The 27,953-nt window shown below is 29.2% G+C and overlaps 1 protein-coding gene across 3 annotated transcripts in view; it reads left to right on the top strand.

Annotated features, from left to right (window-relative positions):
* The window catches only part of LOC148227316 (potassium channel subfamily K member 1-like), a 78,686-nt gene that overhangs the window by 29,226 nt on the left and 21,507 nt on the right, over positions 1-27,953 (top strand). The window contains exons 1-2 of one of the 3 annotated variants that reach the window (XM_088202948.1): positions 5,257-5,373; positions 6,986-7,172. In XM_088202948.1, coding sequence (XP_088059074.1) covers positions 6,986-7,172 — 187 coding nt within the window. In that variant the 5' untranslated portion in view covers positions 5,257-5,373. Of the gene's footprint in view, positions 1-5,256; positions 5,374-6,985; positions 7,173-11,950; positions 12,630-27,953 lie in introns of those variants that run through there. The other 2 variants (XM_088202947.1, XM_088202946.1) reach the window with 2 other exon arrangements.

The raw sequence follows: 27,953 nt of genomic DNA, 5'->3' as shown, positions 1-27,953 counted from the left end.
CAATGTTCTTTAAAATTAATTTTTTTATCTACAATTACTCTTAAATATCATATAACTATTTCTATAAAAGAGTTATCTATAACTACTTTTATATTATTATTTAACATATTTTTATATTATTTCTTACATTATTTCTTAACCATATTTCTATTATACTTAATTCATTATTTAAATTATCTACAAATTATTTTACATTATCACCTATGCAATATATAAATGTGTCGTCCGCTAATATATCGTTTCACATTTATTGTTAGTTTTCTGGCAAAGAGCATTTCTTCAATGAGCTTGTCATTATCTCGAAATCTAACATATGCCATTAGTAGCTGTTCATTATCACGTACAGTCTATTAATATATTTGCAATGCTAATTTCTTAGCTTGCAAATGAACAATTAGTTGTTTTTCCATTTCATCTGCCATTTCATCGTTATCGAAGAATTGCTCAAAGGAATTATTTGAGTTATTGCATTTTAACTCTGATTCATGACCCCTAAAATAACAATAGACACTGCTGTCAAAATCAAAGATTCGGCAATAATATGTTCTCTTCTGACTTTTGCAATTAACAGTGACATCTCATAGATCGTACCTATAAGGTATTGAAATTTCTTTAATAATGAGCTACTTCAGCTCATAGAGAATATATTATAAAATCCAAGCTCCCTTCCAGTACTCGCTTTGTCGTGAAAACAGATCCTTTATTATTGTCTAATTCAGATCAAAATATTTAATGTGTTTAATAGTGTAAAGGTAAAGTCAAAATCGGTAGATTTGAGAATGTTCTGGAATATATAATTCAGGGATGCTGTGTTTAGGACTTAAGATAATTGGTGAAGTTCATCGTTTTTAGGGCATTTGTTTAATGCTAATGAAAACAGTTTAAGAACGATACCTGAATACACATAATATTTTATTTGCCAAGCCAACAAAAAAAAATATTATTAGAAAATCCAAAGGACACAAATCAATTAGTTTTAGAATACTTTTAGTGAGACTTTTAAATAGTTTTACATTTACAATAGTAGTATATAAAAAATATTTTATTTCTAGTCAAATTTAAGTCAGTATGTGTATTTTTATTTGGATACATACAATAATAAATTGAAATGTATTAAATTAGACAAAATGATAGGCCTAACAATATAATTTTTTTTTGAAATAAAAAAATATTTGATCTATCGACTACTTTTTAACTTTTTATAAAATAGTCTCTTAGATTTATTTTTGTAAAACTTAAACTAATTCCTTGTTTTTAAATAGATATGTAGAATATAAAGAAAAAATTCAGATAATCATAACTTTTACACTTTTTCTCAAAAAAAAAAGATCTAATGAAAATTTCATTTACATATTTTAGCAATTCTTATTTTTGGCATTCATTTTTTTTAGTGAGTCGCGGCTAAACTAAGTTTGTGAATTTAGCTTTTTAGCGACTTTCTTATTATTTCACCATATTTATATTTTTTATATCATAATTTGTATTTTTAACGTATATTTCTTTACTTAAAATGTACAAAAAATACATTTTAAAGCATAGAAATGCATGTCATTTTTAAGCAGTATTTTTTCGAGAATCCCGATTTTTTTATTAGTTGATTAGAAATATATAATCTTTAACGTTTTAAGTTTTGAAAACCAAATTTCTCTACGCAGCATAGAAATGCTTGAATAGCAATAAACGTAGCATTCAGGCATTTTTAGCAGTACTTTTTGCTAAAATCCCGAATTTTTTTTAGTCGATTAGAAATTTGCCATTTTAACCCTAAAGTGTATTTTATTAATGGGTACTTTAAAAACCGTCGTATAATTATTGTGTTTTGTAAATCAATGTATTCTCTTGTGAGACTTTTTCTTCACTTTTATTACAATAATAAATTTGACTCTGTCTAGTCAGTTCTATACGCTCGTCCATAGCTTTACAAAGCCAACTTATACATAATAAAAAAATCTGTCGGATCAAGCAGAGCTATGTTTTAGAGTATTTATACGTAAAGCGTGCTAAGGTCGACTAAGTCGTTAAAAATATTTATTCGTAATTGCAGCCGTTCGGTGGATGATTAAAGTTTAAATACACACGCAATCTGCGCGACTTGAAAACTTATATGGGGGGTAGTAATGGAGCGAAATGAGCCGACCTTGCAAACACCTGAAGCGTGCTGATGCTGAAAGCGTCGGTTTCACTCGCTCACAAGACTTCCTTTTAGCGTAAATGGCTGTTCAGGCTTGAAACAAGCCGACTCGTTGTAGCATAGGTCAAGACCGTCACCCACGGGGGGGCGAAGGCTCCACAGGTAGGTCTCCGAGGGGGAGGAGGCCGTAATATCTCGAGTGGCAATTATTCTAATTGATTTGCCGTGAAACAATTGTCGAAGTAACGTGCAGCATACATAATTGAAATGGGAGACTTTCATTGAATACAAGCAATGTCTAAATTTAATTTCAGAATGAATAAATGTACTAATGTGAAATTAAATAAATCACGTTATAAAAAATATATTTTTAGTTTTGTATATTACAAATCAAATAATTCATAATTTTACAACGAGATGCAAGTTTATAAATACCGTTTTTATGTCAACGTGTCTTTAGGGATAACAGCAAAACTTACTCAAAAATAACTATAACTGTCGATTTAAGAAATTAATTAAATTTTATAAATTGGTTGCTATTCAAAGAAAGTCTTCAATGTAATATGTAATATATTGAATAAATTGACGATAACGAGGTTTACTTGTAAAACTTTAATATATAAGCTCTACTTAATTACTTTAATACATTTGTGCTTAATTACCTTTTGAAAGGAATAGTAATTAAAACTTTAATATGACTTGAGCTTGCCTGATTATAGGTTTTGATTTTTTTATAAATCTATTGAATCTCTCCTAAATTATGCAGTCTGCGTCTTGACAAAAAACTTTTATTTTTATTAATTTTATATTCGATAAAATTATGGATATTGCTTTAATTTTAATTTTAAATCTTAATAAACTATCTACTTTTTTGCTTATAAATAAATCGTATTGTTTATAATAAAATCGTATTTACTTTTTTTATGTTTAAATTGAATTTAAAAGTATATGAAAACATAGTTACAATAAATGTTTATATTATTATAATTTAAATTTAAGCTATTTTACGAAAAACTTTCATTAATTATTTTTTTTATTAATAAAAATCTATAGTTTAATTATTTTTAGGGGAAATATACATTTCGATACATATCTTATTAATTTTATCGAATATTGTGCGTGGAAAGTTTAGTCCGTATTATTCACAAGTACATACATATGTAAAACATTATGATTAATGTTGAAAATGTATTCGATAGACGATTTTATCGTTTTGAACCAACAAGGTCAACAGAAAATTATTAACCGATAACATATTATCATATAGAATTTTATATATAGAATAAACCAGGGCTGTGAAATGCTGAAAAAAATGTGATTCAGTTCATAAAAAAATTGTTAATCATAAATTTTGAGATTGAATTTTGCAATATCGCTGAGTCAGCGCGTCATATAGTGCGCGTGGTATGTTTAATTTCGTTGCATTTCATAAAGCCATTGTGTGAAAATTGAGAAATATTGATTAATTAATAAAATTTTTATTTTAGATAATTTACTTTAAAAACCCTAAATATCAGATATTTATTAAATGCTTTCTTTTCCATTTACAAAAAATAACTTTTCTAAATTCTATTGCATGTTGTTTTTTTAATATAAAAATATTAATAAATCAATAAAAAAAATTGTTACTTATATTTTTGCTACAATTGTCATATATCTGCAAATTTTTATTTTTTGTAATATTTTCATAATTAGGGTTAGAATCAGTTATTAGTGATTCACTGTTCAAAGAAATTATTTCATTTGAAGTCTATATCAATGAAACACAAATGCATTTGTATTTCTTCATTTTTTGAAATCTTCCGTTGTATGTTTACAGGCGTAAGCCCAATACGTTTCAACGGGGTAAATATATATCGACAGTGTAATGAATATCTACAAGAAAGTATTAATCATGAGACAAATACTTAAAAAAATTATAGTCAATAAACGTGACAGCTGAGGCTGATTTTTATAAATAAAAATTTGAGTCTGCCGTGGCTCGAGCCCGCAGTCTCTGAGTTACCAGTCTAGACCTTACGGTTTATGCTATTCCGATCTTAAATATATTGATCTATGTTGTAATGGATAATGTATTTAATTTATCTTCAATTTCATTAATAAAGGAATTACTTCAACAGACGAAAATCATAGTACATTAATATTAATTTTCAATATTAGCATTCATCATAATTGGTAATATATAAAATTCAAATATCAAGGAATTTTTTAATATTATAAGGAATCCGTGAAATTTCGATCGACTCTTGATTTTTCTACCCGTGTGAGTCTCAATGTTCTATCTTGTTCTCTGCCGATACATTTGAAGTTCTATCAGCATGACCATGCTTGGAGACTGTTTTATCTAGATTTTCTTTTATGAATAACCACACGAAACTGAATGTATTATTTATTTATTTTGGTGCATTAAATCCAGTTGTCAAATTACCGACAATACAATCTATAAAAACATTAAATTTAAATAATTCAGCTAGTGCTGTTGTTGATTTTTTGTATTCGATATAATTTTTCTGATCGAATACCTAAATTTACTGCTACTAATTTACATTCGTAAAACATTTCCTCTTATGTTTAATATTTTTTAAACGTTTAAAAAGCAATAACGTCAACAAAAAATCTACAATCTGTCCCTATGAATAATAATGTTTATCGTTAAAGTATTATTTAGAATGTAGATGATTTTGAAGGCAATGTTCCGCTTCTTTTATTTCTTGTATATTATATATATAAAAGGCTGAAGAAATTTATATCTGAAATACATCGGTACATAAATCTCAAATAACTGTTGTTTAGCTCAAATTCATTATTTGTGGTCGATTTTTATTTTTTTTATACATATATTCTTGCTATGGTTTTTTCTAGAGTCGGGCCCCGAGAATTTGTCTCCTCTCCCCCCCTCTTGGCAGGCCTAGTTGTACCCGTTATTCAATTCTAATAATAATGCATATTTACTTCTAATAATAATGCATATATTGAAGCTCTTAAATCATACTTCAATACATCAAATCGATTTTAGACGAATTTCCACAGCCCTGTTTTAATATGTTCTAAAAAATAATATATAAAAAATTTGTATATGATAATAAAAGTAATAAAGCGATTGACAAACATTACATGCGATGGTTATAGCCAAAAATTATAGGTAGAAGTTTGTTGGAGCAAAACAAAGAGGGAGTGACGATACGCCGTGTGCAACTCACGTACTCGGATCGCTCCCGTACTACGCCAAGGAAATTTGACACGTGCGATAAGTTATGATAAATGCGAAAATTGCGTGACGGGATTACAACGTTAATTATTATATCGCAGAGTCGCTGTTCCAGCTCGGCGACGACACTGTTGTTACTACCAAAGTTTTGCCACCGCGAATTGCCGTCATAAATCGGCCTTTTATCAGATGTGTTCAAAGTTGAAAAACACTGCTCAATTTCTCGCGCGATATATAGCCAAGTTAAATAATTTATAGTTTTCCCAATTACAGCCAAAGGCCGCATAAATCAACTAAATTTACGTTGAAAAATTCAAGATTGTATCTCGAACATTTTTCACGCGTATTTAACCGGTTTTTCTACGTTTGCAAGATAAAGTTTGAACCACAAAATATACATTTTTTTCATTTCAATAAGCTAGGATAAGGGATGCAAATAGTAAGCAACGTAAATAAATATTTTTTGAATTTGTGGTACAATGTATTCTCAATTATCTGGGTGCGAATAATCCGTGCTTAAAATACATATTTTTAATTAATCATCTAAAGAGGAACTCATAAAATATACATTTCAATGATTGGAAAAGCAAAAAAGTAGTACATGTGTGTTAAAGAGTCAGAGAAGAATATCTTACTGATTGCGTAGTACCCAAAGTCAAATATGATGGCTGAAGCGTAATGTTCTGGGGCTGCATGGCAGCAGCAGGCGTATGAAATCTGTACACCTGCGAGAGTAGTATGAATAGTGACATTTATATTTCATTGTTGGAATCCACTTTAATGGACATTAAAAATAAGCTTTAAACAACCTCGACCCGTTTTTTATTTATATTTTCTCTGTTTTTTAAGATATAAGGTGCCTTATTATTATGACCTAACCTGTATAGTATATTAGATTTTGAAGAGTAAGTGATATATCTGAAATATGCAGACTAAGAAAAAATTAATGCTTTTTTTTGTTCGGAAAAACATCAACATTAAAATGATCCGGGTTTTCAATATAATAATGATGCGAATATCGTTTTTATTGTCGTTTTCAAAGGTTAAAATAATGTAATTTAAGCTTGTAAAAATATCGAGCGAACGTAATTAAAATTTTAACTTTCAATAAATGGCACTTTATACATTTTTAATTATATTGATAGCTTGAAATGCCACCCTTTATAAAAAAATATACATTAAATATAGCAGACCTTCATATATTCATAATTTAATATGATACCGCCAGTCAATCTATGAATTGAGGAGTATAATAATCTTAAAAATAAAATAAAAATACGATGCATATGCTCAAAATAAGTTAGAACAACCAGTAACTATTAAATTATAGTCTAGAAATTATTTTTAAAACCTGAAAAATAGATTATGTTGACCTCAGCAATGCATAAAATGATATTATATCAGATTTTAGTTAGATCGAAAGATATGTAAATATATATTCCACAAATAAAAAATGTATTAGTCCAATTTACATATTTAGCTAGTTATGTATAATGAGATTTTCAAATTCGTGATTATCCATAATTTATACACCGCGTGTGATTTCTCATTTAAATATATATGTAGATTGTATCTGTGTTATAACGTCTGCATTATATACCTGCATTTAATGTCTAAATAATATTATAATCATATTTTTTTTTCAGATGTACGGGCCCAGTATTTTCACTCGCCCATCGGTGAAAACTCTAGCGCTGGTCGGATTTTATATCATCTACTTGGTTTTGGGGGCTGCTGTCTTTTCGGCCATAGAAGGTCCTGAGGAGTCGCAGATGGTGATCGAGTTGAGACGAAGCAGGAGCAACTTTCTCAAGAAAAACCCCTGCGTTTCAGGTGAGTTTCGATTAATTTATCTTATGTGGCTCAAGTTATTTCATATAAAAGAGCAATGAACGACGTCGACGCGACATTATAATAAATTATATCGTACCGTGTTCTTTATCTTGTTTTTCAAAGGCGTTCGAATTTAGTTATATATTTATTTTCGATGTCTTCTTAATATTTATGAACGCGGAAAATCGATTTGAAAGCATCGAATATTTAGGATATGGAAAATAAGGTCTGTTTGAAGGTCTAGTTCAAAAGACACCATTAAACGTGTGCGAGTTTTTTATTCATTCGAATGAACGGCGAGAGAAAAAATGTCGAAATTAATTTGCGTAAACAACTCGGAATGCCGCCATAAAAACGAGGCGAACGGTTTTTATTAAATATTTTGGAAGTTATCGTGTGTGGAATATAAATGTACATCTTCAAAAGTGACACAACTTTTATGGTAAATAAAATATAAATTTACCATTCAGATTGCTCAATATTAACTACGTGTATACTATTTAATTTGATTTTATGATGATATAGATTAGAAAATTTTATTTATATTTTTAAGAGGTGTAAATATACCTATATAACATTAATAAAGCTTTGCAGTTCAGTTTACCTCTTCATAAGATAAAATTCAAAATATATAAATGCTACAACTGAATTATTACTCAGTTATTTATTTATTAATTACTCAGTTCTTCATAAGTCCATTTTGTTTATCTCCGATTGATTTTTTTTCCTAGGAATAGCAAAAACATATTTCATTTATCCATTAACAACACAAAGTAATACAGCGATTCGCAAAATATCTCATATTCGCTTCATATTTGCTTTTCGAGAAAACTTTACTTGATGTTTTATTATCCTATATTTTTAGACATATTACACAATATTGTAGTCTTGTTTTATTACATATATATCGTTACTATAAGCACTTCCGTTTTGATAGAAATTATAAAAAATATTTTCAACTGCTACTCTGTATTAGGTATGCTTCGATCGTGACATTTCGACATTAAATTAATTACAAGAGAAAAGGTCAATGAATGTTTCATTGAGCAAATGTCATTGTTACTTAATTATTTTCGAAGAGGCTTTGATTTTTTAAACATATAATATATGATATCATATTTAGAGAATTTTGTATGTGATATTCATCCGTAAGATTAGGAAAATATTACCTGTGATGTTCAATCGGATTTATAATTATACTGCCTTCTCCTCATTGGAGACCAGCCCCAAGTATTCAGGGCTGCAAAGCTTGCTGACCAATCACAATCACAACCAAACAACAAAATAAGTATATGCATTTAGAAAGTGATATTTACTTCATAGATATCTCCAAGGTTGAATTGTGTAACGGGAATGTTATGGCCTTACAGTGCTTTTTGCTAGTGATATTCATTCAATGCACCGGATTATCCTTGCATGCTATGTATGGAAGGAACCCTTTATTTTTCTAGTCGTAATGAGAGCCTTTGTGTGATTCCACTATTGTCTAGTTATTGATGTATATTCACTTTTTGTCAGAGTAATTAACGAGAGTTTCAAGAATTAGATGCCTCACAAACGAGAGCATCTGTGTGATTCCCCACAATGATATTTTACAAAATATTTAAAAAGAATAAAAATTAATCGCTTAACTAAAAGCCTTAGATCGCAATGTTCCTTTCTTCTTTAAATGTTTATTTTAGTTTTTCACGAATTATATAGTTTAATAGATAATCCTACTCTAATTTGCTTATGTTTCAACGTCTCCCAACTGAAAGTATATTTATTACTCGTAGCTTGTAACTCTATGACAGGTGACAGGTTACATTGTTCATACCTTTGTTTCAATGCTGTCAAAAAAACAATAATATTGTGCCTCCTGAAAAATAATGTTTTCTGAATATATTATATAAAATTTTATTTATATTTTTTTTTAATTGCCAGATATGCTACCAACCGAAGCAAACAATGCGTTCCCCTCTTTTATTAAAAGCGATAGTTATGTTTCATACATTTTGTAAGTGATACTTAACTATTTAATAACCGTGTGACGTCATTAAGGACGCGTCGTCGCGGGGATCCACTTTAATCCACGCTCTTACCCTTTCGCCTTAATGAGGCAATTTTCTCAAATGAGATTCTCAATTCCAGAAACGTTATCTGTGTTGTTTGTGTATACGCGGCCGTATCTCGGTCAGATTGAGATTGAGACGTTTCTAAATTCTTTCCTCCACCTGCTCCCCCCTGCTCGACTATTCCCCATTCGCGTCTGCGTTCTTAACGTGGCACTCAATTAAATGCTGGATTCAATTTCCGCGAAATTTCCGCTACTTCGCTTCTGCGGCGGAAGTCGAATGAAAAACAAACAAATACAACTCTTTACGCCCGTGTGATATTATTTACGAGCGACCGAATGGAGATTAAACTTTTCAGCGTCCGGCGTCGACTGAGCTTATTAAATCTTATTAATTAAATTAGCACACACGCCGGAATTAAATCCCCCCTTTGTCAAAGTTTGGGGAAACGCCGGCTTCGTGTTTCAGCGGCGTGCTGCAAATGTTGCGGTGGATTAGTCTATGTTGTGGTTTAACGTGACGTCGATGAAATAACCTTACAATGCTGTAAATGCGTGTTTATATATTCAATATAAACACACTAGTGTATCGCCCGTTGAATAAACAACGCCACAAACTGATTTAGTGTGTGTCTAAATATCACACGCATGAACAGATAACGCATTATGCTTTTGTCTAAACAACAGCTAGTAAATGTTACTAGTTCATGTTTATTTTATGATGGTACTATCTATTGTATTAATTATAAGATTAACCAAGATTTTTTTTATTTAAGACCAAAACTGGAACCATACCGAAACCTTTTTAAATAAATTTAATTTTTAAAATTATCTTTGCGGGGTCTTCTTAAAACTCACGTTAATTTACTGCGACCAAAATGATCATACAAGGAAACAAGACTATATTTTTCAGACTTTTAATCAGTTGATTCATTTAAGTTACGTTTAATTAATTTTAAATATTGTAGTATTTTGTCGAACGATCATATAAAAATACGCGTAATAGAGCATTTTTGTGAACATAAACAGTTTTACTGATAGTGAGCAGTGAAATTGTGAACCAATTATTTGATACATTTTAATTGGATGAGTTAGTGGAAATATATTTATAATAATGAAAATATAACTTAGTAATACACATTCTATACGATAAATCACGAGATGTTTTCTCCGAGCGGTGGTGGAGAAGCTGGCGCAGGGTTGATGTCCGTGGGAGGTAATATAGCGGAGGATGATCCTTCTCTGCTACGGTGGTGAGCGCCCATTACAGTATGTTGTCCGCCGGCGGTGAACGTTTGCAGGTTTCTTCGAATGTCTGCCTGAGTCTTCGAGTGGCTGCTTGTGAATGCCCTCTCTTCATCAGTGTCTAGGGCTACAAAGCTTAATGACCAATCACAATCATGCAGCGATCATCTAGCCAATAGTATACTCGTATTTTAGTACAGAAAAATAGGTAGACGTGCCTTTAGAGAGCGACATTTGCTTGATGGGTAACAAGGTCGTATACTGCAACGGGAATCTTGTGGATCTGGTAGTTTATTATTTTCGCAATAAAGAAATATTATTTCAATGCACCGGAGAATATTTACATTTACGTGTTATTTATGTGATTTTCTGGTCTATCGGGTGTGACTTTGCAGTCAGTAATACGCAGGTGGAAAGTATTGAGAATTTTATTAGATTATATTACATATTGCGATAGAACATGAATGGCGAAATGTTTTCTCCGAACAGTGGTAGAAAAGCTGGCGCAGGGATGTTGTCTGTGAAAGATCCTCAGAGGTCTTGTAGGTGGCGTGGCAGCGATAGTGTAGTAAAAGTTGATTCTTATCTGTTTAGATGCTCATATAGTGGGATTGATTCATCTCTGGTGCGAGCTTTCATGATAGAATGTTGTCCGCAGGCGGCAGGCGTCTGTTAGTCGCTTAGAGTGTCTGTCGGAGTCTGCCTGTGACTGCTTTTATGTTGATATATATTTGCTTGATGGATATAATCGAGAGATGAATATAATCATATATTTTTCGTACACTGTTAAAAATAAGAAAAGCATTGTTATTAAATAAAACAGCTTAATTAAAATAAACTGTATTTATGTATTTACAGTGTAAAAAAATATTATTATATGTATATTAAAACCGTATTTATAAAACATTAAATACACGTGTCTGTCTGTCACAAGAACTTCTCCTAAACGGCGAAAAGTAGCGACGTGACATTTTTACATGTCATTCTGCATCCACATCTAGGCCAGCTGTGCTATTTTCAATTTTTAATTTTCAACTTTAAAGTTGCGAGTTGAAAGTTGAACAGTTCTCATATTTTCATACATACCTTGATTTGGCTATTACTTTTTAATCAAATTATATTATATTTTTAATGAGTAGTTAATCTCTATTATCCACATAATAATTAAAAATATATCTCTAAATATTTTTTTTTGTATTTGTGTAAACCATATTATTTATTAACAGTAACGATAACTTAAAAACTAAACATATACTTTTTTTATTAACATACATCTCTAGAAAATAACCAACCCTTGTTAGCAAAAGTGACAGAAACATTTTTTCATAACTAATTGCCTGTAAAAATTTTACTGTCCTGTTAAAAAATAATATTACTTTTAATACTCATGAATCTCATTTTATTATTTTACGGATTATGTACAAACATTTTAAAAGACAACTTTTAAATACATATATATTCACACATTGTTGGAATCGCTGGCTTTCATATCTTGTTCCTTTTTTAGTGACACTTGATACTAAAATATGTGCGGCTTCAACGGCCAGTCTTATATCGATAGCGACGCTGTTTGTTTGTTTCGTGTGATTATTTAACGTGTTGTTAATACAAGTTTTTCAAGTTTTGTTTATTTTTAACCATGCTAGGTTATTATAGTTCACAATGCGGCATACGAACGTTGTTTGTTCTCTGATATAATTTTATCAGACAGTGCAAGTGATATTTCGCATCGCTACATTTTTATGACACGCTTAATAAACAACATCGTAAACAATCGCAACTTTTACACCGAGCGGATATTTTACATCTAAATTACAGTGACGTGTTTAGTGACTCGAGAAAAATGAGCGAACAATATTCTAAGCAGTCGAGCAGCAAATGGCCATCGTATGGCTCGGTCGATGATAGATACAGCAACGAAGATGGCGATTCTAGTGAATATACAGAAAATACAGAGCAAATCGTAAAACCTGCGTGGAAGTGCTTAGGCGTTAAAAGGAGAACGTGGTTTTTGACGTTTTACGTCTTGTTTTATTTTGTGTTTTTATTGACTGGCGGTTTGGTGTTCTCTGCTTTAGAGGCGCCAGTAGAGAATCAAGTCAGACAAAACTTGATCAGGATGAGAACCAAGTTCTTGCAAAGCTATCCTAACGTTATTGGTAATTATTTCTTATCATCTAACTTATCGCTATATATTTATTTCTTAATTACATTAACTCAATAACAATTTGTCCTCCACATAACTTAATTATTTTTCTTTGAACGTATATGCTTTATGTTTTAAGTTAATCATTAGCTCACTTATAATCCGATATAAACCAACAAATCGATTTTATTTTAGAATTTCCCAGAATAATGAAATATTAAGGAAATTTCTCTATATTGATAAAGTTTTCACTAGTTTGGATTGTGTTTCAGGATAAAAACTGAAATTCAGCAAATACAAAGGAACAATGCGTGTTATTGCTTAGTACATTGTGGAAACATTTATATGGAAATTCAGTGAGTTATATTTAAGAGCTATTAATATAAACTTGCTTAAATATTTAAAATATATATATTCCAACCAATACAAATATCTTAAAAATTTTATTTGTATCTGTTCCAATATTATTACAGAATGTTTCATTGTACTTTTATTTCATATATCATATAAAATGTCAAGTGTGAAAAAATATTGTGAAGTCTTGCATTAAAATAAAATTCAATGAAAGTCTTGAGTTAAAATTCACTTAATAATTAAACAAAATACATCGAGTTTTTTGCAGAAAAATATTGCATTATTTAGCTTTCTATAAAATGATATTTATCAATGCTGTATAGTAAACGAATTATAAAAGCTCATCTTTACAACGTGAAGATGAATAATTAGTCTTTTTAAATGTTTTGAAATATTATTTTAAATTATTAAAGTATAATAAAAAGTTTATTAAATGTCATTTATAAATACAATAAATAACAATGGACCAAGATTAGTATATTTTGCTACTCTAGAGTATACATAGTTTTGAGAAACTTAAGCAAAAATTATCAACGATTCGCAACCTAGTTACAAAAAAATATTAGATCATCAAAAAGTCCGAGATTAATCATTTTTCGATTAAAAATTAAATTTATCAATATCATTTTATAAATCTATGTATTTTATTTCTATTTAAGTATTGATTAAAGTCTGTGTTTTTAATCAGTGGGAAAGTCTTTACAGGGCTTACACAATAAATCTGTATCAGAATTAAGTATCAATATCAATATTAAATACATAGATCTGTTCCCACCTAATTGTCAGTGTCTTTTTACAATATGATGTTATTTAGTTTATAAATGATGTCCATGCATTATTTGTATAATAACTGTTCTTCATCGCGATTTTTGTAACTGCTTTACTTGATTTCGAGTTGAAGAAATCAAATGGAATTCTTGATGAAGTGCTGTCGACAGCGATTTACGAATGGAAGTGTCGTTTTGCGCTGTGTATGTATTTATACACGATTATTTTGCTGTTCGCCCAATTACGAAGATTTGGGGGTGTAACTGGATTTATTGAATCTTTAGCGTTACAACGGGGTAAATCTGTATCAATCAAACATAATGAATACCTACAAAATAAGTATTAACCAGTAGACTTTTCAGTCTGGGAATCAGTGACGTGTATATGTATATAATTATAAATTATTATCTGTATTTTAATTTATAATTATATTTATCACTTTGCGGCTGGGTTCGGTTTTTAATAAAAGCGAATTTTTATTAATAAAAATTCAAAGCTGCTGCCGTGGCTCGAACTCGAAACATCTGGGTTACCAATCTAGATCTTACAGACAACGCTATTCTGACCTTCTGCTATTTTTAATCAGCCGTATATTTTTTTACTGGATTATTTTGCGTAATCATTAAAGTTTTTACAGATTGTTATCATATAAACATAGAATTTGTTGTATTGCCTTTGTCAATATAATATATTTTTTGTGCATACGTTTACTATACACATTGCTACTTGTCATTGGCATTGAGTTATGGCGCTTTTAACGCGTCAGATTATTTTTTTCTTAAAGATTTTGACCTTCGTTCATATTTTTTAATTCTTACTGTTAAAATTACTTTTTACAAGAATTGTATAATTAAAAATATATAAAATATTTTTTATAAATAATATATAAATAGATCCAAACCTTTAAACTTATTATAAAATTAATTTCTTCAGTAATGACCCTTTAATTCGCTATGATTTCGTGGCTGATGTTTTTACATCTCTTGATTACAATATCCCCATAAATAAAAGTCAGGAATAGTTTTATATGGCTTCATTAATGAAATAATGCATAATATAGGCAAACTGATATTCAATAAATTGTTTGCTTTGTGTACGGACAATATTGAAAATAAGTTAGTGATTAAACACATTATTTTATTTTATAAGAACTGTGTTCATTTAAATAATAATATAAATTCTATTTATTTATGTTATTTTAAAAAGTGTTCCAATTTTTTTTTTTGAAGAAAAACTTCTGCTTTAAAAAATATTATTAAATTATTTTTATTATAGATAGTACACATTTAATTCATATAAAAAAATGATAGATTTTTAAAGTAGAAAGTTATATATTTTCTATATAAAATATCAATATTTATTAAATTTTGGTATTAAGTCAACAATTGTAGCTAATTGTTTGCTAGCATATATATTTTTTAAATTTGTAATCGTTTTAAAATCAGTGTGTAGTTATTTTTATAAATATATTTATCTTATCTTTGTAGCAAAAAAATATGTTTGATATAATTGTATTCATTTACAAAGTAGCAAAAATTAAATGCGTCTTATGAATGCTACAAAAATTAGCAAAGAAACACCTTTTCATTTATGTATTCCGCAAAATAAAAATCGCTAGATTGCAAGATTATATTGGAAAGGGCTTGGAATGATACTTTTTTATGTAGCAATTTCAGTTGACGAAAAACATTTAAAGTGTCATTAGAGTATGTATGCTCGATCGTTATATAATATCGAAAACAATTTATCAAATAATTTTAAATATAGTATGAACATAAAACGCAAATAATTATATTTTGCGATAGTCGTGTTATTTACTCTTCTTATCATTAATGTTATGAAAATATTTTGTATTTTAATGGCAATGAATACCTTTTAATGTAGCATAAGTAAATTAGGTTAACAAATCTAACATAGCACGTATTCGATAAACAGCTTCAAAAGGTGTTATCGATTTAATCGCTTCGTAGTATAATATTAATTGTTGATAAATGATGATAAATATATCTTTAATTAAAATCGCATTTACGATAAAAAAATATATCTAATGTAGACAATATATACAGATAATTACTTAGTTGCACAATGGAGTTTTAGTTTTTGAAATGATTCACAAATTAATAGTTCAGTGTTTTTTAATATTTTTTAATATTTCAAAGGTTTCGGTGTCAGAAATTTACTGTGCTCTAGAGGGCTATGGAAATTGAATACTGTTAGACGTTGAAGTTACATTACAGACTTAATTTATCGATTTTAATCATATAATTTAACTGACTATAAATTATGTGTATGTTTTGTATGAACATATAGCTTTATTATGAACTGTCAGTAGCCAGATGATTTTCGAATATCGTATCGCATTACTAAATTGACAGCTCGCATGTCAATTTAGCGATTTTCAACGGAAAGCGAGAATCGGTTTAATATGTATATATTTTACATACGTATGTATTTATCTAGGTATTATTTATCCGCTGGATGTGTGCACATGGAAAACGTTGAGAGAGCCAAACGTGATTAGATGTAAGGCAAGGTGGCTTCTAGCGGTGGGTGGGTGTGTTTGTTCACCCGTCGACGAGAAAAGCTTCGAGGAGGATTTTCAAACAACAAAATCTCAGCATTGAATCCTCTTCTTTTGCATGTTTGCTTGAGTTTCGAACGGGAGACCGAAATAAGCGAGCGATTACAAATCGGCACGCTATATTTATTTTACTCTCACACACGGCTTACTAGCATTGCACGCTGTTTATTATATTAAAAATATATTTTTTATTATTAATATATCAGTTGGCGTTGAAATCAGGAAACTGTTGAAAACTTCATCGAAAATTTTGCTCGGGACAACGTTCAGTTGAGTAAACAAGGCGCGAAAATAAAATGGCAAAAAACTGTCTCTGATTAAATTTAATCCTATAAACATATTTTTACTCAAAAATGAGATATGAATTCTACTATCTAATATTTTTTCACTGCATATTTGCTAGAATAGTTTGCATTGGCATTCATCCGATTTCTCTGTTTCGTTTTAATTAATTCATGGTAAAAAAAACTATTCTCTATTAAATAATTTGTTTAAAATAAGCGTTTGAAGATCAATTAATTATATTATCAATGTTAAAAATTATCTAAAACAGTTATCATAATATTTAGTAGCTATTGGAAATTAATAATCAGAGCAAACGTGAGACTTATATGACATTTTAAGCAAATAACTTGCTACCAAGTTCAGCAAAAACTTATTAAAAATCGATTATGAGTTGTTTTAAGTGTTTTTATTATAATAAAATGGTTTTTCATATAAATATTATTATTAAACTCGTTTCATACACATCATAGTTACCATAGTTCCGAATAATAGTCCATAACATTATCTAAAATAACAATTACAGTTAAGTGCCATAAAACCGTTTATGAGAAAAAGAGCTGTTAAAGTAGTCATATGTGCATATATTTTTAGCACAATAAAACGTACGCTTAAGGGGCGTTAAACTCAATGCGAATATTTTTAAACAAAAAATTTGGAGCACTTCCAAATAAATAAATATGAGCTTTAGAAGTTTTACACAAATATTATTATAAATTTAAAGCTTATAATAGATTTTATTATTATGTACAGTATACTTATTGGATTATTCGGGCTAATGCTAGGGAGAAGGACGGGATAATTAAAAAACACGGATTATCAGATCTATCAATTTTTATTTGGTTTTAATTTTTATAATATATGTATATTATATTTTTTTTTAATAATCAAAAAAATCTGTGTTCTTGTTTGCTCTTGGGAATAACTCAATAATTTTCGAATATCAGTACAATTTTTTTTAAGGGTTATTATATCGTTATATTCGAATCCCCTTTGGTCGATGTAGTTCAGTAAAGTTTCAACATAAGTCAGTGCCATCTTGTGACTAACGTAATTTTTTCATTTTTATACTTACTATCACGTTTGAGTGACAATATAAATAATATTCACCTTATTCAAGCATTAAAACCCTGGAAAATCCACCCCTCAATGTTTTCCCGGTCAATATTTTCAAAGCATTATATTTTTTTTATAAATATGCATATTCAAATATATTACTTGCCTCAGTATCTTTAAATCTAATACATATTTCAATCTGCTTTTATTCGGATGAAGCATTCCTTTTTAATGATACTAATTTCTGTGTTACCCTTTTACTATTTAAAAAATATCTCACTTCAGGAATTCATTCAATATATGCTCCTTTCTGGTTATAATATTCGACAGGAATATTTAATTTTTTGTTTTTCCAATCACCCAAATTTTAATTTTCCAGTTCAAGATGCATTTCCAAAATACATGATTGTAATATGTTATTGAGATGATTAATTTAAAAAAAATTGAATTTATTTCAAGCATGGATAATCCGCAATCCGTAAAATGTATATGTAAAAAACATTTCTGTACATTATGTACGTATATGTATATTGCGAATGTTCGACGTCATTGACTGGTATTTGTTTTGTGAGGGAAAAATGAGGGTTAAAAATAAGTGGGCAGTTCTGTATGTTTTTCAGCATTCGTAATCGTCGGAAACAAGACAAACCAGGGCGTAGAAATTCACGTGCTGAGCCTCGTTTTTCCCTTGCGGGTGACATGCTTGTCATTCAATTTTGTCATACGTAATATTATATGCACAAATATACAAAGAGATGAGTCATAACCCGTTTATAATGTCATAAAGTATCACTCACAAGAGCTTAGTTATTGTTACGTTAAATAAACAATGGGATGTTTTCAGGTCTAATAATAACCATAACCAGCGTTATAGATCATGTAATAAAATAGCATATGAGCCTCATTATTATTTGGGAGATAAGTCGGTTAATATGAATTCAGGTTAATAAATATTTTACCGAATATTATATTTAAGTTAATGCATTTTAATTTTAAATATAACAATTAGTTTACCATATACATAGTGTGATAAAAAATAACAATGGGTTATCTTCTCTATGGTTGCAAAACAGTGTCGTTTCAATGTTATCTAATGAATACGGTGGTAGTATTTAAATTTGTGTCGATGCGTTATTGTGGTACTAAATCTAAGAATTGTTATTGTATTTTTCTTCGAATTGTCTCACGCAAACTGCGTAAAACTTTAAGTTAATACTCTTTGTTAATTGTATAACCTTATATTATGAATTTAAAGTTAGTTATTACGTTATAATTAAAGGTAAGAAGTAAGGATAACCTTAAAATTCGATAGAACTTGACGTACTTATTTTTCTTGGTTCTTCAGGGCTCTTATATTTAGACGATCGACGTAAAAATCATACATTTAAGACTTATCATATTTTTATAATCTCTCGTTATAACCTGACAGGCTTAGCCCAATGTGTTACAATAGGGTAAATTTGTACCGACTTGGTGAATCAATCAGATATAATAAATACCTACAAGTATTGATCAGCAGATTATTAGGTTATAAATTATCATGTGTATTTTAATTTATCTCTGCAGCTATGGTCGGTTTTTACTAATACCGCATTTTTATAAATAAAAATTCAAGTTTGCTACCGTGCATTGAGCCCGAAACCTCTTGGTTACCAGTCTAGATCTTACCCATCACTCGTCAGCGACTTCATTCAACAATCGGTTCAATAGATTTGAAACAAATTGCTACTCGTCATGCCAGAAATGTACGAACATAGCAGCTTTGTATATGTATTGAACTTTTTTAATAATCTCCCTAAAAGCGATTCGACAAATACCAAGCACAATGCCCATTTGTCACTGCATTATATCTATATATGTATGTATTGAGCGGTCCATTCCTATTTTTATCGAGCACCTATTGGAAATGTTTGTATTGTATAAACCATTTGTTTGCTCACTCTGAAACATTTGCATCACTTCACTGCACATTATTCTATTTTTAACAATAAATGTAATGCAAATTCTTTGTTCCGTAATTTAAAATATATTATAAAGAAATTGCCGAGCGTGAAAAAAAACACGTCGGCAAACTTGGCTGGCAAACACAAATACCACAGTTGTTGGAGATGTATGTACTAATGTATTTCAAGTATAAGTTCCTTCAGCCTTTTTTATACATAAAATAAATAAATGGAGCGGAACATTGCCTTCAAAAGCACCCACTTTCTAGACAGTACTTTCACAATAAACATTTTTATTCACAGGGATCAGTAATTTGACAACTGGATTTAATTCAGCAAATTTCATGTGGTTATTTCTAACAGAAAATCTAGGAAAAACAGTCTCGAATATTTTTTAAAATATTGCATTTTAGTAAAATCATATCGGAATACATTTTCACCAGTAGATATATATTTTTACCAGTGAAAATATAAATTATCTGGTAGTTGCTTGTTGTACAATTATGTGATTTCAATTTTTCTATATGTATTAATATATATATATATATATTTACATACTTATCATTATTTATTTACGTCCGATATATAAATTTTACAGTGAATCTGAATTTTTTGGTAAAGGTATATTTTCACTAGTAAAGTACAAATCTATTTTACACCAGTAGATATATATTTCTTATAATTCAACTAATATGCTCCTCTACAATGTCTATGAAATTCAATTTGACAGTTGCGAAACGTTCATTTGCTGTTCAAACCGAAACCTAACCAAATGAAAGTTTTAAAACTAATTATAGTTTCAGAACTTTTATTATGTCAAGTCCAAAATACAAACTAAGCCAATTTATATAGCAGGGGGCAATAAGCGGAAGAATAAGTACATGCAGATATCGCATCTCATATATTGCCACATAGTTAGTCTCATTTCGATATTACACTTTGTTTTAAAAATATTATTGCCATCCTTACCGATATTACTATGGACTTCTAATATAAGAAAGTATATTCAAACCAAATTTTGGGCAATAGGAGAGCGCAAAAACAATTATCCCTTCTCAGAAGGCCGTCTGCATCTAAACCATTTTAAATAATCCACATATATAATAAAACTGGTAACTGCCGTATTTATGTCATTATCGGATATTGAGAATAGCAGAGGGTCTAGGTTGAACCATTAAAGAACACCTGAATGGGTGAAATATTCTTTCGAGAGTCGGCTACAGTAATTAGGAATTGTCTCAAACGATATCTTAAATAAAATAAATAATTTGAGCAACCAAATTCCTGCCATTATTTTTACTTATAACCCATGACAAATAATTTAATAAATGCAATATTTTTTTAGCATCAACTGATATTTTTCTTAGATTCATAAATACATTTCACATTGACATTTTTGAAACAAATTTAATCTACATTATCTATCTTATGTTCAAGGATATTTTTACAATTGTATGTTGTCAAAAAAATAAGACTTTTGCCCCAAAAAAGAACTAGTAATATTGTTGTGTAATAAATATCATGTTAACTGAGGTGCTTATTAAATTGTTAATTATTTTTCCCGTACGGATTTATGAAATACATAAGCCCCCTTATTTCCTTCCTCTTCCACCAACACAATGATTTATTGTGAGACGTTAATTATTGTTATTAAAACCATGCTTTGCTTTTATACAAACACACAAGTTTTAAACTCGACTATGTATTATACATATTATATTACACATAGTAGATGTTGATACATATACAAAGTTCAAAGTTGGTATTCCACGTAATATTTCAATTTAATCGCAAACTGCGCCGTGTTCGCTTTCCGCTACATACGTTTTCCAATGAAAATTGGATGTCACGTGCGAAAGTTTTTCCAGTCTGTCTGACCTGCGTCATACTCTTGTGTATCTCGGAAACTATGAACTTTGAACTTAAATATAATAACGTCGGCCAAAGGAGTCGACTAGCCGTTTGAGCATTCCACGTCAGTCTCCATCATTGTAAATGAAATTCGTCTATGCTTAAAATTTTAATACCTAAGGCTCTGCTTTTTGTACAGCACTTGACACAGAAAACCTTTCACAGTAATGCATTTATAATGTCCATCATGTACACGGCAGCGTGTATACAATTTTCGATGTATACATAAACGCTCGTTACGTTTGTACAACGATAAAAGGCCATTATGCTTTACATTTCTTTAAAAAAATCATTATCAAACTCAAAAACGTATTATAAATGATATTGGATATTGCAGACGTTGCCTGAATTAAAAAGTTTTTTTATATAAATTTTAATTTTTCTTTATAATAATTAGATTAATTATTTTTTGTGATATTAAAACATTTTCCTCGTGAGGTAGTTTCTTAATCATCTACAAATAACATAACTAAATATTTAATATATTTAGCATGACAAGCTTGTGAACCATTTATATGTACATATAACACCCTTATGCACAGAATTATTGATTATGTCGCGTCCTTAGTATGTCGACAAGATAAGAAAACATCAACAACATAGTACTTACAAATAAACTACGATGCCGACAAAGAATATCGTACGAAAGCAAGGCCCACTAATTGCATCTTTACGTAAAGCATTCTACAAACATTGCTACTATAATAAAACGTTGACCCAAATTTTGTCATAAAACTGCACTTTACCATAATAAAGCAACAATTGCATATTCTGAGAAGTATCATAGTTGCAACGGCCATTATCAACATCTTAGTTAATGTCATATTTGTCAAAAAACAACCACTTTTTTATCATAAATTTTACTTCTTTCTGTTTTAAATCACGAAATTGATGTGATATATTTTGCTGGTTTTAATAAATAATCTCAACAACAGATTCGTACAGAATAAATTAATTTCAAAACGAACCTAATTAGGAATTGACAGGGCCATTTTAAACTAGCAAACTCTAGCGCAAATCGATCGTGCAAAAAATATATTCTGAATATCCCTCGTATTTATAAAACACGGTTTGTAATAAATCAAAATATCTCACCAGAAAGATGAAATATTAATCTTATTTTACTCCAACACTAATCTTGCAGACTAACTTTTATATTTGTACTGCGCATTCCATTTTTTTTAAACTCACACTTTAGCTTAAAAACTGCTCTTAATGTGATGAATCGTCCTTTATGTGATTCAGTATGCTTTGACACAAACTGTATTATATAAAAAATAAAACATCAATTACTTATAATGAACATGACACACGACAAATTACTTGTTTAAAAGTTCACTAACCCTTAGTTCAAAAGAGAAATATAGTATCATTAAAATTCGTTTTAAATTACGAATGCTTCAATGTAAGCAACACCTTATGTAGGTCGAAGGTATTAAACGTGAGCCGTATATTTTTAACCTTATAATTAAACTTTCATGATGTAATAACGGATTTACAACCTAATCACATACGTTAGTTTGACAGATAAAAATGGACTAATTTTATGTCCCATGAACCTTTGATTTAATTATTAGTTTAATGTGTTCTATTTATTTTAAAGTTTTGCCTTTAAAATATATACAAATACAATATTATATAGATAGAATATTACAATATAATCGTGTAGTATTCTCGTATCGCTAGATACGCATATTTTTACATAGAATTTTCATTTTGTGCTCGGCTCTTTGGCGTTATACAAGATTCCATCTTCTTCGTACACAATCGTTCGCTCGACAATCCAAGTTTAGAAAACTTTTCTATTGTTCGAAATGTGGGACAAAATTCAAGAATATAATATTATAAAAATGCATGAATATATATTTAATATTTTATACTTGCAATGGAAAACTTTACTTAACTGGAAAAATACGTTTCGAGCTTTAATGATTAAGTGAGTGAGAAAAGCTTTTATCAAGTTTCAAGTCTATAAATGAAAACTTCAAATAAAATGTTCCACACTATCTATTGAATTAGAAATGTCTGGGGCAAACAAGTCTTTACGAACACTAACGAACTAAACGCGCCATTGTTAACTTTTGAGCCCCTGAATAACTTGCAAAATTTACAAGTAATCATAATTAATTGCCGTTGACGTTCTATTTGCGGAAAAGGGTTGAGAGTAATTAGCACCCAGTTAATTCGGAAGTTTTCTTCTGAATTATGCAATGGAAAGTTCGCTATCGCTAAAAGGGTTCGTAATATAATACATATTTTTGAACATGTACTTTTCGGCTTGTCTGTTAAATATTAAAAAAAAAATATATTATTTAAAGACTATATTTGTCTAAGCGAATATGTACATGGAATAATTTTTAAATCTGCATGCAGCAATACATATTATTATTATATTACACATAATATGGTGGGTCGATCGACTCATAACACTAAACGTGTTTTGGAAAAAAAAAACTTTTTTTTTTAATTTTTAATTTTTTTAAACAGTATCATAAGTATATTCGAAAGCTCTATTTTGTATCAAAAATTCAAGTCTATATCTTTAAAAGAAACTAAATACTAGTGTTAACTATATGCCAAGTCGCATAAAAGCTCGTATGGGGACCCGGTCAATTTACCATAAGACTCTTTTTTTTTTTTTAATAATTTTTTTTTTTAATAGCAAATTAAGCTTTTAAACACTTTCTGCATTCGAGATTTTTCAGTAAGATTAAATTTTGCAAAGTTATGACAATGATTTACATTGGCCGCCATTTTGTAAAAAAAAATTATATTTTTTTTCATACAAAACGTATAGGGGGTGCTCGGTAGTTCTATACGATTCTAAAAATGTAATTTTTAATCTTTAAAACCAAGCAGTTAAGAGCGTTAACTCTTCTGAAAGTCTCAAAATGGCTCGTATGGGGGTCCGATCGAACTGATACATCGCTTGTTTTGAAGCAAAAAACTATTTTTTTATGTTTTATTTAGATGAAGTTTAGGCTTTTAAACGTTTAATATATAGCGATCTTTTCGTTAAAATTCAAACCTACTGAGTTACGAGTGCTTAAGTTCTTATACTTGTCGCCATTGTCATCATAAATAGTTATGGTTGCCGTCTTAACTTTAAAAATCAGTAAAAATTCCATAAAATACTATTTGTGTAATAATCAAAAACTGACTCCCTTTATAAAAAAAAATGCTTGTATGTAAAACATCAACCGAAATAAAACAAATAATCTTAAGAAGAATGCTAAAACTTGAGATTAAATATAAGCAATGTTAACGTCAAAGAAAGCGCAACTAATGAAATAAAAACACAATGAAGACATGTTTACCTTCAGTTTAGGCTGTAAAGGAAACGTATATTTTGGATCCTACTTTTCTCCTTATATATAATAAACAGTCATTAGTTTTTATCTAGACCTTTGTTAAATATAAAAAAATAATCATTTCAGGCGTTGTTAATTATTTGTAACATAAGAACGGAACGATAGTGATTACTTTTAAGGGTATATAAGTATAGTTGTTTTTTTATTCAATATGATCGAAGTGAACATTTTGTAAAATAATATATATGTATATTACAATTCTCGTATAAAAAGTACTCAGTGATACACATGACGTGAATTAAGTGTACCATAACAATTGCATTGTATTCGCTTTTATGTTTTGACATAACTTTTGATGTGGAATATTATTCATCGCGTCACATATACTACTTTATTATATATTGTACTCGTATATTATATTAATATTTTGTACAGGGCTGAATATCAAAATTTAATATGTATTAAAAGTTTCAGACAATACCGCAGCCAATTACGGTATTCGCTTTCGCATCGTTTTCGCATAGTTACACCAACTACGCCTAATTTGGCAATAACCGAATATTACTATTCCATAATCAATTGTTATTGTCGAAAATTATGCATATTTTAAGTGGGCAAACAACACGTGTTTAACCTACGAATTGTTTTATACATTTAAGTTGGCTGATAAATGAATTTTCTATAGTAAAATTTGTATATCTTTGGCAGTGCTTTTTTGTAAAAAAAATGGTGCCGGAACTCACATCTTGTTCATATTTTACTGAAAAATTATATACATTTAGTTTTTAACATATATTCGATTTATTATATTTAAATATTTATTTATTATTGTATTTACTAATTTTTGTCCGACGAAACTTTTTATTTACTCTAATATCTATGGCCGAATGTCATACTCTGAATAACCACAGATCAACGTACTTTAAAGTATCAGAGATTTTCCGACGAGTTTCTTGAACAAAAGTGCTGAATTGTTTCGGTCTTCAACGAAGTTCTTGTTGGATTGGCAGTCATCTGCCAAAACTCACTTCACATTCACTTGAATAAATGGTATTCAAAGTCCGCATCAAATACAGTTTTTCTAGAATGTATTAACGGAACCCACTAATCGTTTCTTTTATTTATTTGAAGTCTGAATGTCAGTTGAATATTAAGATCTCAGGCCAATGTTTTTGATCAAGTACGCGAGACCAATACTCCAAATCATCGTCTTTGCTATCAAGCAACTTTTTTTCGATTGACTCTTTTATTTTTTTATAAAATATACTTGTGTCAATAAAGGGATCCTTTCTTTAATCTTTTTTAAGAAATGAAACTCCACGAAAGCTTGATGTGCCTTTATTTTATTTAAAAATACGAGACAAAAAAAATGTTGAAATGTATTTAAAAAAACATGTTTGTCGGTTGTGTATAATATAACCGAAACTCACAGAATTCGTTCGTTAAAGGAAGCTAAGTGCTGGAAAGGTCTACCTTTTATTACGTACGTTGCAAATGTTCGTATTACGTTTTTATATTTGTTGTTTAAAGACGCAAAGATTTTATTTTAAGCAGTTCAATAATTCTATCTCGGTTATTCAAATCCACACAAAACATACGTACATATGTACATATATAAAATTCGTTCCAAATATTATTATATATATATATACATCATTTTATCGAATTTATTGTATGTATGTATATGTATATATACAATAAATTCGATAAAATTATGTATATCAATTTAGCTAAATTTATTCAATCGCAGCTAATCTTAATTTTCATGATACGAAAAAGCTGAAATGACGTCCCATAAAATGAAATTAAAAAAAAATATTTTGACGCTTTTACTGATCAGTAAACCGCACAACATTGTGTTATGCATATTTTTTTCAAAAAGTTTAACTATTGTGACAGTAATTAATGATTAATTAAAATAATTAATAATAAGCAATAATTTATTTTTTGATTTTTGACATTAATTGAATAAATAAATTATTATCAGATTAGTTTTTACAGATCAATTTTCAACATAGTGGAATGATTCATTTTTTGCAATTCAAAAAAATTCAGTTATTTTTTTCCATAAGATAATGCCAGTAAAAACATTTCAAAAGTATTTTTTTCGCTTACAGCAACTATTTTAAATGATTAGTTATTGTATATGCAGCAGATTCTCTGTGAATAACAATTTTTTTTCGAAGCCTGCCTGTTGCTTCTTATCTTTATCGGAATAGAACAGAATAACTCATTGTTGGTTAATTCTTCGGAAAGTTTAATTTCAATTTTCATTTCAACTCTAAAAGTTTTAACCTTTAAGGCGTATAGTCAAATTTCATATTTCAAATATCATTTATTTTATCATAGTTCGAGCAGTCAGACTATATATACTCTATTTGCGTTAACACAGTCAGTTCAAGAGCTATCTATTTAATTATTATTCATAATTGAGAAAGATATGTCACGTTTTGGTGCACGCCCCTACTATTAGCACTAGATATAAGTTCGATATACTTATCATTACTACTTTCACTTTCAACTTTATTCTTATAATTGATGGACCCTTAATGGCAATTTCTATTCCACGAACTTGAGTTCAATCATCGATCTTTTCAATATATTGCTTTCATCTGGATAGCTTTTCATTAATGTCGAATATTAGGTCACCTTCTCGATCGTTTAACCCATACAAAAAAAAACATTTTTTGCGTGGGTATAATAAATCATTTTTTCTCAAAACTGTAAAAAATCCATCGGCAGTCAAAATCATGACTGCCGATACTGATTATTTCTAAAAGAGAAAAACTAGCAAAGTAATTATTATTGTACTTTCTGAGCAAGTTACATATCACCATTAATGAAAAATTTTGCTCCATCACAACTCTCCTGCTCATAATTCTATAGACTCGATACAAAAAACCACCAGAATTCAATTCATTGATCATCAATTGGTTTCGAATGAGCTGTAGAGAGTTCTACAAACATTTTTATATCTATCTTTAATTTTGATTTAATATAATATTGATAAATACATTATTTATGTCGATATTATATTAAAGCCATAAATGTGCACTTCCATATGATTAAACTTCTAGGCACTGCTTTACCAAGTTATAAATACTAAACATTCCTGACAGTGATTTCCATAT

This window comes from Plectrocnemia conspersa, unplaced genomic scaffold, assembly GCF_051122295.1.
Source record: "Plectrocnemia conspersa isolate PC_06_02 unplaced genomic scaffold, ASM5112229v1 ptg000013l, whole genome shotgun sequence".
In the NCBI taxonomy this organism is placed as follows: Eukaryota; Metazoa; Arthropoda; class Insecta; order Trichoptera; family Polycentropodidae; genus Plectrocnemia; species Plectrocnemia conspersa.
The sequence above is the reverse complement of the archived record's forward strand: the minus strand, read 5'-3'. Positions and strand labels throughout refer to the sequence as shown.